Source organism: Hemiscyllium ocellatum, chromosome 7 (genome assembly GCF_020745735.1).
Source record: "Hemiscyllium ocellatum isolate sHemOce1 chromosome 7, sHemOce1.pat.X.cur, whole genome shotgun sequence".
Classification (NCBI taxonomy): Eukaryota; Metazoa; Chordata; class Chondrichthyes; order Orectolobiformes; family Hemiscylliidae; genus Hemiscyllium; species Hemiscyllium ocellatum.
In genome coordinates this window covers 111,267,021-111,281,005 of record NC_083407.1, presented here as the reverse complement: position 1 = coordinate 111,281,005, position 13,985 = coordinate 111,267,021, and the positions used below count along the sequence as shown (strand labels likewise).

The window sequence follows — 13,985 nt, the reverse complement described above, 5'->3', positions numbered from 1 at the left end:
TATTTACTCCACATTTGCCCTGACTAGCGCACCTAATCTACACATCCCTGAACACTATTGGCAATTTAGCATGGCCAATTCACCCAACCTGCACATCTTTTGATTGTGGGAGGAAGCCAGAGCACCTGGAGGAAACCCACGCCGACACGGGGAGAATGTGCAAACTCCACACAGACAGTCAGCCAAGGCTGGAATCAAACCTGGGTCATTGGCACTGTGAGGCAGCAGTGCTAACCGCAGGGCCACTGTGAACCCATGGGTTCTCTTGGCCTTGTGTACGATTTATATGAACAACGGGACTGGCCTAGACAACTTAACTGAGTGGTGAGGCCTTGAAGAGGTGTCCTTGACTCAGGACTCCACTACCCCTGGTGGCGCCACTCGGACCTGGATATAAGACTCTGAAGGCCTTGGGGTGAATACCAGCAGGTAGCTAAGAGCTTCAGTGGACCTTAATCCCAGCGGGGTTCCCAGAAATACGAATGCCCACCAGCTCTCATCGCAGTGAAACCACTGCTTTGGCTATTAAATCCCACCCGTTGTGTCTGCTGCTTCCTCAAGAATCTCCATGGGGTTTGTTAAAGACAAGTTTAAAATTTACTTTGAAAGCCTTGCCAGCAATGCAGTGTTACAATAACAGAGGCCATTCAGCCCTTTGAGTCTGGGCCAGCATTGTGACTGATTTGAGAATCCTAATCTATTTCCTGGTGCTAGCTTCACGATTCCTGAAATCTTTATTGAAAATAATTCCCTCCCTCTCTCTCAAAGGTTAAATTGACATTTATGGACCCTTTGGGAAACAGTGTTCCAGAATTACATTACTTTAGGTGATAAAAGGATCTTGAGTTTACTTTATTAATGGGCTGGTTCTAATTCCTATTCAATATAAATTCATACTATGCTCCCTGCCACTTGAATCTCTTACCAGATGAAGTTGTTTCTCAATATCTACACTCACGCCATCCTTATATTTCAAAAATCCTCCATCAAATCACTTCAAGTTTCTATATTTAACGCAATGCAAGACAGATTCCTTCAACATATGGCTCAGATCTGACAGTAATACAGGGCTTGATGAGGCATAGGGGTCTCATCAGTCCCCAGGGCCTACCATTAACTGTGTAAGTCCTACCCTTGTTTGCCTTACCAAAATGCAACAGCATGTATTTATTGAAATTAAACTCCATCTACTATTCCTCTTTTACATACAGCCAACCCCCGACCCCATCACTGCTGACCCACACACTAATCAGGCAGTAGGGAGGTCTTCCCCTGGAGTCTGGATCCCTGGGCCACAATTCCTGCCCTTGAGTGTTGTTAGCAACTCCTTTTGGGGTGGAAGAGAGTGGGGGGGGGAGGAAGTGAACATAGCTGTTTCTCAGGTTGGAAGAACTGGGAATGAAGGCAAGGCTTCTGGCCCCCAGCAGACATGCTCCTTTCCCAGACAGCACGCCCAACCTCCCCCAAACCACACCGTCCACCACCCCATTGCCCAGTACTCTCAATCAGGCATTAGATTAGATTACTTACAGTGTGGAAACAGGCCCTTCAGCCCAACAAGTCCATACCGACCCGCTGAAGCGCAACCCACCCAGACCCATTCCCCTACACTTACCCCTTCATCTAACATTATGGGCAATTTAGCATGGCGAATTCACCTAACCTGCACATCTTTGGATTGTGGGAGGAAACCGGAGCACCCGGAAGAAACCCACGCTGACACGGGGAGAACGTGTAAACTCCACGCAGTCAGTGCCTATGGTGGGAATTGAACCCGGGTCTCTGGCGCTGTGAGGCAGCAGTGCTAACCACTGTGCCACCGTGCCGCATTGACCACATCAGAGTCACAAAAGGTAGTGGGGCTGGAAGGTTGGCTGTGGGCTTTCTCGGATGTAATTTAATTCAAGCAGAGGTGAGCACGTGGCGGCATATGCGTAGACCGCCACCCGAGCCCTTCCAGTCTCCAAGCTCGCCACTTCCTGAAGCCCATCGTGAAATCATACAGCAATGCAGCGAGCAATGACTTTGATGCGTGTAATGTTTGCTGAGAATCGAGGCAGAAATGTAAGCTGTGAAGAGGTTACAAAGAGAAATGAACTCGTTTAATGATTCAGCGAGAGGATGGGAAATAGATTATAATTTGAAGAAATGCGAAATTATCCACTTGGGAAGAATAGAGAAGCAAAATATTTTCCAAAGAATGGGAAGTTAATAAGCAATCAGAGGAATGTGTTTGTTTTTATTCAAAATAATGACGTTAATGTGGAGAGTCAAGCAGCAATTCAGAAGACATACAATACACTAGTATTTATTGCTTTATTGGGGATTTGAGCATAAAACAGGAAAGACAATTTGCTGCAATTATATAAAGCTGTATCAATAACACTTCTGGAACACTGCGTTCTGTTTTGATCTCCTTACTCACAGAAAGATAACCTTGCCTTTGAGGTTGTGCAGTGAAGAATGCTAGACTGGGAGGGATGCCTTGAGGTCCATCCTCCAGAGTTAAGAAATAGGAGGCGATTGCATTGAAATGTACAAAATTCATAACCAACACAGAACTGGTCTTCTAGTTTGGGGCAGTCCAGAACCAAGGGTCAAAACCTCAGAATGAAGGAGTCAGCCCACTGAGGATTGAGGTGAAAAATAATTTCTTCAGAGGGTTATGTGTCTTTTGAATTCTCTAACCTAGAGGACTCTAGATACTCAGGTCACTAAGGTGATTGAAAACCAAGACTTCTCAAAGAGATGTGGGGATCTGGTGAGAAGAGAGATCTGGTGGAGAAAGATCGTCCATGGCCATTTTAAATGACAGAGCAGGCCTCAAGAGCCCACAATTCTGTGTGGTCTCCACATGTCTCTGGTGCACTACTGCAGTAACAAGGTGCGTACCTATACCAATACATTGTGCTTTTCTAACAGCACACGACACTGCAATGAAACAGCCACGTTGCAGCTAAAATCGTACCTTCCAAATTCTGCAGGGAGTTTAGTTGGCCATGCAGCGTTCTCCATATGGATAACAATCACCACCCAAAACCTGCTAACTCGGTATAAATTCAAACTGAGCCGTCCCTCTGCTACGTGGACTGAAACATCGGGAGGGCCATTCGGATGAATGTCGAACCGGCTCCCTCACCCTCAATCCGGTCTGTGTTTTTTTTGTTGTTTAGCTTTCACTGTTTCCTGATAAGGTCTGTGGGGAGGCCTTGCAGAATGTAATATGGGTATTTATATTGTCAAGGACAGTGTTTGACACAGCAGTGAGAGCTTCTGGTCTGAGTTCCGCTCTGCGCTGTTTTCAGACAAGGGGAAGCTTATAATTGACAAATAAATAGTGCCTTCTGTCTCAGTCTCTGTCACATCCACCTTCCCCAGTGGAGCTGCGATCATTAGCTCTTGACACGGCCTGAAACATTGTCCATCTTCACACACAACAGTCTTAAAAACTGACTGGCAACGGTTCGAGGTCACGCAGCCTCACGGACAGGAGATCGAGCCGGAAACTCTGAAAATGACAATTCCTTCCCATTTCACGGGAAATTGAGTGGAAACAGTCATTGAACAATGAGACAAGGCAGTACAGAACAGCACAAATTCACAAGACACTAGACTGGGTATCTAGCCCTAGTTCAGGAGCTTGCAGGGTGGATCAGTTTGCTGTTAAATTAGACCATTCATCATCCTCAGTGCACTACAAAAGAATTTCCAACAACTATCATAAGGAAATGCCTCCATTGCTTTAAACACACAATAGTCCCTCACCAACACTTGGTTATTAGGAACGCTACTGTCTCTATTTCTCACCACAACCGTCACACTGAAAGTGAAGGCCTCATGTCGAGTGACAGCCCGGCAATCATTTCTGTCTTTCATATCCCACCTTTGAATTTCTGGAAGTGCGCATGTTTTTTTCAAAATAATATTTGCACCGGAGACAAGGGCAGTGTGGCTAATGTCAAATTGAGTACTCAAGCCCAGTTCCACTCAGAGAACAAAATGTCAACTACATAGTGTGGGCATGGAGTCACGTCGAAAGCAGGCTGGATAATACTGGCAGCTAAGTTCTCTTCCCTCAAGAAATCAACTCACTCTCCTGAAATAAATACCAGAATGTCCACAATCCGTGAATGAAATCTGGCAATGAAGTGCCAGTTGCTGAGCTGTGCACCAGAGAGGAATGGGTGTCCAGTGGTTGGTGCCTGGTCACTGCTGACCCAGTTATCTCAGGGGTGCCACTGTTAGTGGCACAAGTGTCAGCCCTGGATTCTGGTGCCTTGGGAAGCAGAACAATAAGGTAGTCCAGGATCTATTCCTGTTCATTGACATCGCTGAAAAGTTTGCATGTGGATGTCAGTTAAAGTTCTGGTGCTGACAATCACACACTATACTTGCATACAAGGAAGAAGTAGTGCAGTTTGAAATGATCACCACAACAACCTGTGTTCATACAGCACCTTACAGCATTGTAGAGTTACATAGAAGATACCGACACTGAGGCACCAAGATTTGTTTGATACATTGAGTTGAAATCAGATCAAACAACGAAACAGCTGACAGCCAAACATCGGTGTATTCCTCTCGACAAAGCCTTGACAAATCAGAGCTCACCATCCTGTTTTTAATGTTTCACCAAAGCTTGGCATTTAACTGTGAGTCATCACCTAACTTGTGCATTCGCCATGGCAACACCTCAACCAATCAACACTCTCTTTCCATACAGTGTATACATTAGTATTCTTGTGAATTGCACTGATGAGTGCAAGATACAAAGCTTTGACAAAGTGTGTCTCTTTTCAACAACATCATACCAAAGATTACTTTGTGTTTTTATTGATCCGACTACACCTTTTGTCATCCTTCAAGTGTTGATTCATCTGTTTATTACAAAACACCAGATGTGCAAGGAACATACCCCCAGTGCTGCACCCACTCATCCAAGGTGAAACTATCACAGAACTACATATTGATCAATGTAATCTAACTTTTCGACGTAAGAAACATTGGGCCCATTGTGGAAGAGGCCAGGACTGCAGAACCTGTGGAACTATTTTCAATAAACCTACAGAACCTGTAACGCACGGTGAATTCCTATTAATGAATTTCTTTTGCCAAAAATATACTTCTTTGTTTCCAAGATTGACCTTTTCAGTATTCCTAACTGACTGGAAACATGGTGATCAATAGTTTCACTGACACATATTTTAGAATGTTGAAATGACTGCTCATAGGCTCCAGACATTGCTTCTGTAAAGCCTATAGCAAAATCTGTCAGTCAGTTAACAATCAAACATCTCATTAGACAACCCAAACTTCCACACCATCAGTCTGCGCATACCAAATCAAACTAAAATTAAGTTGACATTCCTGCATTAAGTAAACTTGCATTGTGGTCTGACCTTCTGCATTTAGTAGGAAATTAAGAGGAAATTTCTTTACTCCGAGAGCAGTTGGAATGTAAAACTTAACCCCAGAAACCTGTGAGGCACGTATCTTATTTGCTTTCATAAAAGGAAACTGGATGTGTTTCATAGAATAGATAGATACACTGCAAGACTGAGGTAAGACAGACTGAGTGGGAGGAGACAAAAGTTGACTACAAATACCCAGTTGGGCTGAATAGCCCATTTCTCTGCTGTATAATCTATTCACACGGCAATCATTTATTGCAATACTATTCATAGTTTCAGTTCTGAAGAAACAGGGAGAGGGAGGAAGATTAGTAAAAATACAAAAAGGAAACAGGCAACGAGCCATGGCCAGAGAGATGAGGATTGGTGACTGAAAAAAAGCTGACTTAGGATTTGGATGAAGAGAGAGCTGAGCAGTAGCAGAGGCTTTTCAAGATATCATGCAGGAGGGTGGGGTCAAGGTAACTGAGCCTATTAGGAAGACATTAATTACCTACACAAAGGTCTCAATTGTCCACTAGGCACGAGCTGCCTGCTGCTCCCCATCTCTCCTGTCTAGTTCCTCGTATCATTATAGAGGGGTCAGGCCTGGGTGGGTAGTAGGCAGCACCATTGGATTTAATGCGACACTTGTGTTCAAGCCCGATGGTAGAGGAACATTAAATCCAGCCCAAGACATGGTGTTCAGAACTGTTCGCAGTAGCCCAGATGTGGTCTAACCAACATTTCATAACGATGAAGTATGACATCTGGTCCCTTAGTAAATTTTCAGTAAAAGGTGAAAGATTTCTATGATTTGAAGGTTTTCTAGTTTTATAGGCATGAAGGCCAGTTATCCACTGGCCTTGCTTATGATTTGTGCATCAAGAAAATCCTTATGGAAACTCCAACCCATGATGCTAATGGGTTCACATTTGAGCTGAATACTGGAGAGCAGACTCTCATTTCAGGAATTTTTACAATCAACAAAGGAAAATTGATCGGTTTGATGTGGTAACATGTGAGAACTTGTGGCTTGCAATGTTGCGTAAAGGCCATCACTGCTGGAACTGACCCTCGGTTACCAAGAATATTCAGAACCAACTGTCAAAAAACTGTGTTTCGTAAATATTGTGCTCTGTATTGTGGGGTGGGGAGGAGGAGAATTTCACATAAAACTGGAAAATCTGACCGCAATTCATTTGAAATCAATTGCCAACATTCTGTCACTGAAGGGGTTAACTGGTATATCTGCTCAAATCATTCCCTTTTTCCTTACTGACACTGCAATCAAGCCTATTGATGCAGGTCTGTCTCCCAGATTCAACAGAATTAAAACCTCTGGGTTCTCATCTGCATCATTAAAAGATGTAGTTGTACAGGATTGCACACTGTAATGATGCTTTCTCCGAAAGCTGAGACACACGCAAAGTCCCAGCACCTTGAATTGGCACGATCTGAATAGACAGCTAATGATAATGGAGCCTTCCCACAGCTCTCGTCTCAAACATTCTGATAGTAATTTCAAGTTCTTTTGTATCTCTAGCTTTCTTTATTCACCCCTCTTTTGCTCACAGAACCTCTGGAACAAGTTTAACTCCTTCAGTACGGTGCCTCTTTATTGCCGTACCTGGCTGTGACAGCTGAGTCGGCAGCGCCCTTGCCTCTGGGTTAGAAGGTCACGGGTCAGGTAATTGCATTCCACGGCTGGGAACACAAAGTTTAGGCTGACGCTGCAGTGCAGTTCTGCGAGAATGCCACACTGTCGAAGGTGCTAGCGTTCAAAACGAAATGCAAGCTGCCTTCAGAAGATAAGCTTGAAGAACAGGAAAGTCCCTCTTACCCCTGGCCAATATCGGTCCCTCAATCAACATCATAAAATAGATGTTCTAATCATTATATGGTCACTTGTAGGAATTTGCTGTTTGCAAATTGGCTGTTGTGTTTCCAATGTCACTCCAGCTAGTACACTTGAAAACAACTTATAACAGTTGCATATACAAGGAAGGAGGAAGAATTGGCTAGTCAGGCTTTCTGTTCTGCTGTTCAATAAAATCATGGCTGAATATGATATAAACCTCACCTCAACATTTCTGCATTTCCACCAATCATCTTTCATCCCCTTAGTAATCAAGAATCTATCCACCTCTACCTTAAAAATATGTAAAGGTTCTGCAGCCACTGCCTTTGAGGAAGGGAATTCCAGAGACTCTCAGTCCTCTGAGAGAAGAAGTGTTTGTGTAACCCTGTCTTAAATGGGTAACTGTTCGCTTTTAAACCATGCACCCTCGTTCTAGATTCTCCCACAAGAGGAACCATCCTTTCCACATCCACCTGGCCAAGTTGCCTCAGGATCTTATATGTTTCAATTAGCTCTTCAAAACTTCACAAGATACAGACCTAGCCACTCGTCAAAGACCATCTGCTCATTTTGGATATTAGTCTTGTACATCTTTTCTGAACTTCCAATGCATGAGCATTCTTCCATGATTAGTGACCAGTACTGTACATAGCACTCCAGATGCCACCTCACCAATACTCCATATAACTGACCAATAACCTGTTGCATTCAATTCCCCTTCCAGTAAAGTGTAACATTCTATTAGTTTTCCCAATTACTTGCTGTACCTGCAGACTAACCTTCTGTAACTCAGGCATGAGGACAGGCAGAACCCTCTGCATTTCAGCACTCTGCATCTTCTCACCATCTTGATAAGATGCCTCTTTCAATCTGCCAAAATGGACAATTTCCTGCTTTCCCATGTTGTACTCCATTTGCTAGATCCTTGCCCACTCAGTTAACCTCTCTACACTTCTCTGTAGACTCATCTGTCTTCAGAACTCATTTTCCCACCTATCCTTTTGATATCAACAAACTTACCTTTCAAGTGTTTGATCACTTCATTCAAGTCTTTTATATAAACATTGTGAAGAGTTGCAGCCCCTGTGGAAAAACTACTCATGCCACCCTGAAGTGCTTTGGCTGAGAACAACTTTCAATTGCATTGAGGTCATGAAAGGCACTATATAAATGTAAGTCTTCTCCTTTTAATGTGTACACAGCACAGTGATAATTGACAGTAGCAAATTTCTCAGGTACAGTGAAACCTGGAATTGATATCTACACGAGAGTAATGATTTCTGTTTCAGGAAAAGGCTAATTTTACTCATTGTTGTCATCTTATTCTGACACTATCACCTTGCCACATTCTGAGCTTTGGCTAGTCCTGTGGGTGTACTAACATTTGACACCAGAATCATTATTAAACATGTTTTTTGACCGCTTAAATAAAACCCTCTTAGTCTCTACAAAGGGAATGGGAAAAACTTGGATGTTTAACAGGGGTTGTAAAATGAGCCCATTCTACATCTTTCCCAACTTCCCACTGGACGATCCAGTGGGAGCCACAACAGACAAATGGCCTTCCGATTCCTACGTAGTACCCAAATTGAATGCCCCGCCAAGCGTTTCTTAGAAAGGGAAAGGGTGTCAGAGGGAAGCGGGACAGAAAACAAAGATGACACTGCTTTGCCAAATAAAGTTTGGGATGTTTTACTCGCAGCTGCTGGCGAAAACCCCCCCGGGAACAGTCAGTACCGTGCTGTCATTTTTCCAACAGCACTCAGTGCGAAAAGCTAAAGGGGATTCCCTGAGGTGTGGTCCCACAGTCAGAGTAAACAGGGCAGCATCTGACAATCACATTGAAGGAGGGCAATACCAGTAACCATTCTTCCAACAGAGCTGAGCTCTACCTTTTCCAAACATCATGTTAAAATGAATCACTGATTGGTAATTGGCTATTAGCCACCCTTCACTTCATGGCAGTTAAAAAAAAATTGCAGCGTGACAAATCAAGTATGGCATCTTTTACAGAGATAGTGAACAAATTTGGAATAAAATCTGGATTAGTAAACATTAATACAGGCAGCTCAGATCAGGCTTTGAAGAAGCTGTGTAGGTCACACTGAAAATTGAGAACAACCAAAATTAAGTACCATTGTTTTTTGATGACTGTATGTTCTTTTCTTGTACAGAAGGCTCTGTCAGAGGACAGAAGCTCTTGCAAGTTCAGGAAAATCTTCGCAGTGACACCACGAGTGACAGGAGCACAGCAACCCCCATTGATAAGGAGACCCATAGCCCCTCGGAATCTACCACCTCCGCAAGCCCAGAGGGGTTGAAACCAAACAGTCCCAAACTACTGATCCACAAACAGGAACCGGGGGCACAGAATATAGTGTTTTAAAAAAAAGAGCACCTGACTCAGCCTCCACTGACCATTGATCTGATTGTGCTGTATTGTTTACTCCACACCGACAACTGCAAGCCCAGTATGAATACCTGTCAACGTTGTTTCTACTTGATATTGATGCATTGCTGTCCTTGATTTTTGCGAATCGATCTAGGGCTTGTTTTACTCACCCTGTTGGAATCAATCCTCGGTCTTGAGCTATAGATTGGTGGTGGGATGTTGAAGGCCTGTGGCACCAGGTATTCCTCCGCATCCATCATGTCTTCAAGCTCCTCTTCGTCCAGCAGGCTCTGGAAGAATTTGCTATCGTTCGGGCTGGGCAGCTTCATATGGTCATCTCCCTGTAGTAAGAGTGTTTCTTATTTTAAAAAGCTGCACAAGGTTATACCAGTCTTGGCCCTGGCACAGATGAGCTCCCTGCTTTCAAAGATGTCCTATGTAGGCCTCTCTCGAGACCAGGACGTCTGTCCACAGTCAGGTTAGGAACACATGACAGACTGCATCAATTGGTTAGCTACCCAACCCGAGAAAGTGTCACAGTCATAAAACTGAAATCAAAATCAGACTGCTGCACTGGTCTTGACTCAGGGGTATTGGGGAAGAGTTAAGGAAGCTACATAAAAGATACCGTACAATCTGAATGATAAATATGAAAACTGGTAGTTCAACTGCTGCAAAGATTCTAGCTTGTATCAGATATATGTCAGAAACTCATGGGCTATCTGCAACAAACTCCTATTAGACACACAGTTCACCAATTAACCCACTTAACCCGAGAAGGAGTGATTGCATTCCTGAATATTATTATTATTATTTCAGATGACTTCTCCAAATAAAATAGATGTATGCAAGCAGTCAGTCAGACTCAACAGTCTTCAGATTCGCTCATGTTGGATTCACGCTGGTTTTGGACGCGTTGGCATTTTGAACTTGGAATTCAATGGACATGATGATTAAGGGTCATTTTATGGGTTGAAAGAATTTGGATTTACAGCATCTGAGCATTTCTCACGTTACTCGACATAAAATGGACATGTTGAGGTGCCGATGATGAGGTTATATTATCAAGTGTAATAGCTACTTGTGTCCAGGAACACCACAGCAGCAACCATAGTAATTAATCTGCATTTGGTTACAGGACTTCCTGCAGGCCCAAAGATTAAACAGGATCTTTTGGATGCATGAATAGGCACACATTAAAAGTTTTCCAACATCATTTTTCTCAATGTGCTAAGCAATGGACTACTGCACTCCCATAGCAAATGGCTCTGTTTGCTTTTCACATGTCACTTTTAGTCATTTAAAAATCAGGTTATTCACAGGTGGCAGATTGACAGGGTGATTAAAAATGCTTATTCCTTTGGTAAACGCACAGCTGTCTGGATAAAACTGCTCCTAGCTACTAATGCATCAAGGATTTTTTTTAAAAGAAAAAAATTAGAAGTTTGCAGTTGACAACCTGCTAAGTGACTTTGAATGGAAGCTTCAGAGAAAAAAAACTTTCTTGAAACAAGCAAATAATATTCTCGGTCACGTTGTGCTGCTGCAAAGTATTCCATGTCTGTTGAGCTAAGAATTCTTCACCGAGAAACTGCCTTACCCTGGCTTCATCTTGCCATGAGGCTGCCTTGACCAAAAGCATGTGACATTACATCACTTCCTGTGGTGATGGATATAGGCCTCATTAGCATGTTGCACTGTCAAACTTAACCCCTTAATTAATGAAGCATGTCTGGGGGAGGACCCACAAAGCAGAAACACTGCAACCTCATTTTTCACTGGATGACACGAGTAATCTTCGGATTGATCCTTTTGCCGTTTTTCCTAAAGCAAACACATTGCAATCGCAGCGCAGCACATGTTGCAAACATGTTGGCCAGCAATCTCTTTCTGGGCACTTCATGGGTAAGAGATGCCAATGGGATTCCCACAGGGCCCACACCTCCTAAGATAAGCCCAGTCCTGTCCTTGTGAAACATCCAATCAATAAACTAGTGGTCAGGCAGAGGATCTCACCCAGCCCACTCAAGGTTGACTTTCCTCCACCTAGCCTCTAACTTAGTCCCGGCTACCGATCGTTCTGAGTTGGGATTGTCCTGGAAACCCACCTGATCTGCACTATTCAGCTCAACACCTGCAATTACTTATTGTGTCACTAGGGGGTGCTCTTGAGTCATTGTTGGTGACATTGAAGGAGTGGATCTGAAATCCCATCCTACAATGACAACATGTAACAATTTACGATGATTAAGGCACTTTATAAATGCACATCTTTATTCCATGTGACACAAATGTACAATTAGAACTGTGGTCTTTCCAGTTCGAATGAGCTGCTAAAGATGTAACACACCTGCAAAGTACTGTTGTCCATGCAACATTTGGGAGTTCGGAGCACCAACGGTATTAGGGAAAGATTTTAATGTACTAAGGATTTAAGGGACAGATTTCAATGTGGGAAAGATATTAGGATCAGGTGTTAATGCTGTAAGGGTTCTAGAACTGATTTCAATTCAGTAAGGGTATCATGGATAGATTTTAATGTAGTAAGGGTATTGGGATAGTTGTAATGCATTAAGGGGGTTGAGAGCAAATTTTAATGCAGTAAGAGTGTTATGGACAAGATATTAATTTGGTTAGGAGTAGACTTTAGTACAACAATGGTATTGTGACTTATTAAAGTGGTAAAGTTATTAGGGACAGATTTCAATGCAATAAGGGTGTTAGGGACAGATTTCAATGTATTAAGGGTGTTAGGGACAGATTTTAATGTAGTAAGCAGAAGAGGGATAGGTGCTATTGCACTATGAGTATTAAGAGCAGATGTTAATGCACTAGGGTATGAAGGACAAGCTATTAATGTGTTAAGGTTATTAGGGACACAATTTATTGTAGTAAGGTTATTATGAATAGATTTTAATGCAGGAACAGTATTAGGGACAGGTGATAATGCAATAGGGTATTAGGGACAGATTCGAATGCAGTAAGGCATTAGTGGCCAATTTTAATGCAGTAATGATGTTAGGGATAGATTTTAATGCAGTAAGGGTTTTTAGTATTGACTTTAATGCAGTCAGGAAATTAGGGGCAGATGTTAACACAGTGAGGTTATTAAGGACAGACTTTAATGAGGTGAGCAGTTAGGGAGAAATGCTATTGCAATGGAAGTATTATGGCAGATTTTGATGCAGTAAGGGATGAAGGGCAGGTTTTAATGTGGTAAGGGTATTAAGGACAAATGTTAAAGCAGTAATGGCATTAGGGACAGATTTCAGTGCACTAAGGGTATCACGGAACATTTTAATGTGGTATAGGTGTTACAGGCTATTTTAATGTTGCAAGGTTAACGGGAAAAGATGTTATGCAGTAAATTTATTTGGGACAGATTTTAACGCACTAAGGGTATGATGTTAATGAAGTAAGGGATTAGAGGCATATTTTAATGCAGAAAGAGTATTAGGGACAGATTTTGACCCAGTAGGAGTATTAGAGACAAAACATTAATGTGGTAAGGTTATAAGGCATATGTTTTAATGTAGTAGGGTTATCAGGGATAAATGTTAATGCAGTAAGGGTATTAGGGACAGATTTTAATGCAGCACATTTGTTAAGTGACAGTGATTAAAGGTAGATAATTGCTGTTTGGGTATAGATCAGTCATGAATGCGGCTGACACGGTTGAGGGGCTGAATGGTCTCCACCAGTTGCTGAGAGTCATTTGTGAGGGAAAGGCAGGCAGCTGGGCTGAAAGTGGTCCAGCATCACTCTGGGCCCTAGTGAACTGCCTGACGATTCCAATCTGACAGTGCCAGCTCTATAAATAGAGCAGAAGAACAGAGCATGTTCCAGTGCTGATCACCAGACTGATGTTTAACAGCTATAAGCTGGAGGAATTTCTGGGGATTTTTTTTCCCCCAGTTTTTAAATCATACAGTAATTCCAACAGAGGAGCTGAAATCAAACTAAACTGACCTGAATTACCAAGTACCTCTGTGGATCGCGAGCCATCCGAGAGAATTCCGCTGCCAATTCTTTGAACTTGGGTCTGCTGTCGGCATCAATCATCCAGCCTGGGTGAAAGGAGAACAGCAACTTACAGGGCGGTGAGGACACCACATGGTCACCCATGACGAGGTTAAAGAACATACGGGAATAAACTCAAAACGTACAAGCACACACATCAGGACCAAAACAAGATGCAAAAATAAAATGTCACGACTCCTGCAGCAAACATTCAGCCATGGCCTGAAATTGGCGGTGAAGAGCATATCAGCCATGATTGAATGGTGGAATGGACTCAATGGGCCGAATTCTGCTCCTATATCTTATGCCAAGTAATGTTTTC

The 13,985-nt window shown here is 42.9% G+C and overlaps 1 protein-coding gene across 1 annotated transcript in view; it reads right to left on the bottom strand.

The window, feature by feature from the left end:
- Window positions 1-13,985, bottom strand: part of LOC132817270 (receptor tyrosine-protein kinase erbB-4-like) — a 956,628-nt gene that overhangs the window by 87,402 nt on the left and 855,241 nt on the right. The window contains exons 24-25 of the mRNA XM_060827652.1: window positions 13,613-13,710; window positions 9,814-9,984 (exon numbers count right to left, since the gene is read on the bottom strand). Coding sequence (XP_060683635.1) covers window positions 9,814-9,984; window positions 13,613-13,710 — 269 coding nt within the window. The remainder of the gene's footprint in view (window positions 1-9,813; window positions 9,985-13,612; window positions 13,711-13,985) is intronic.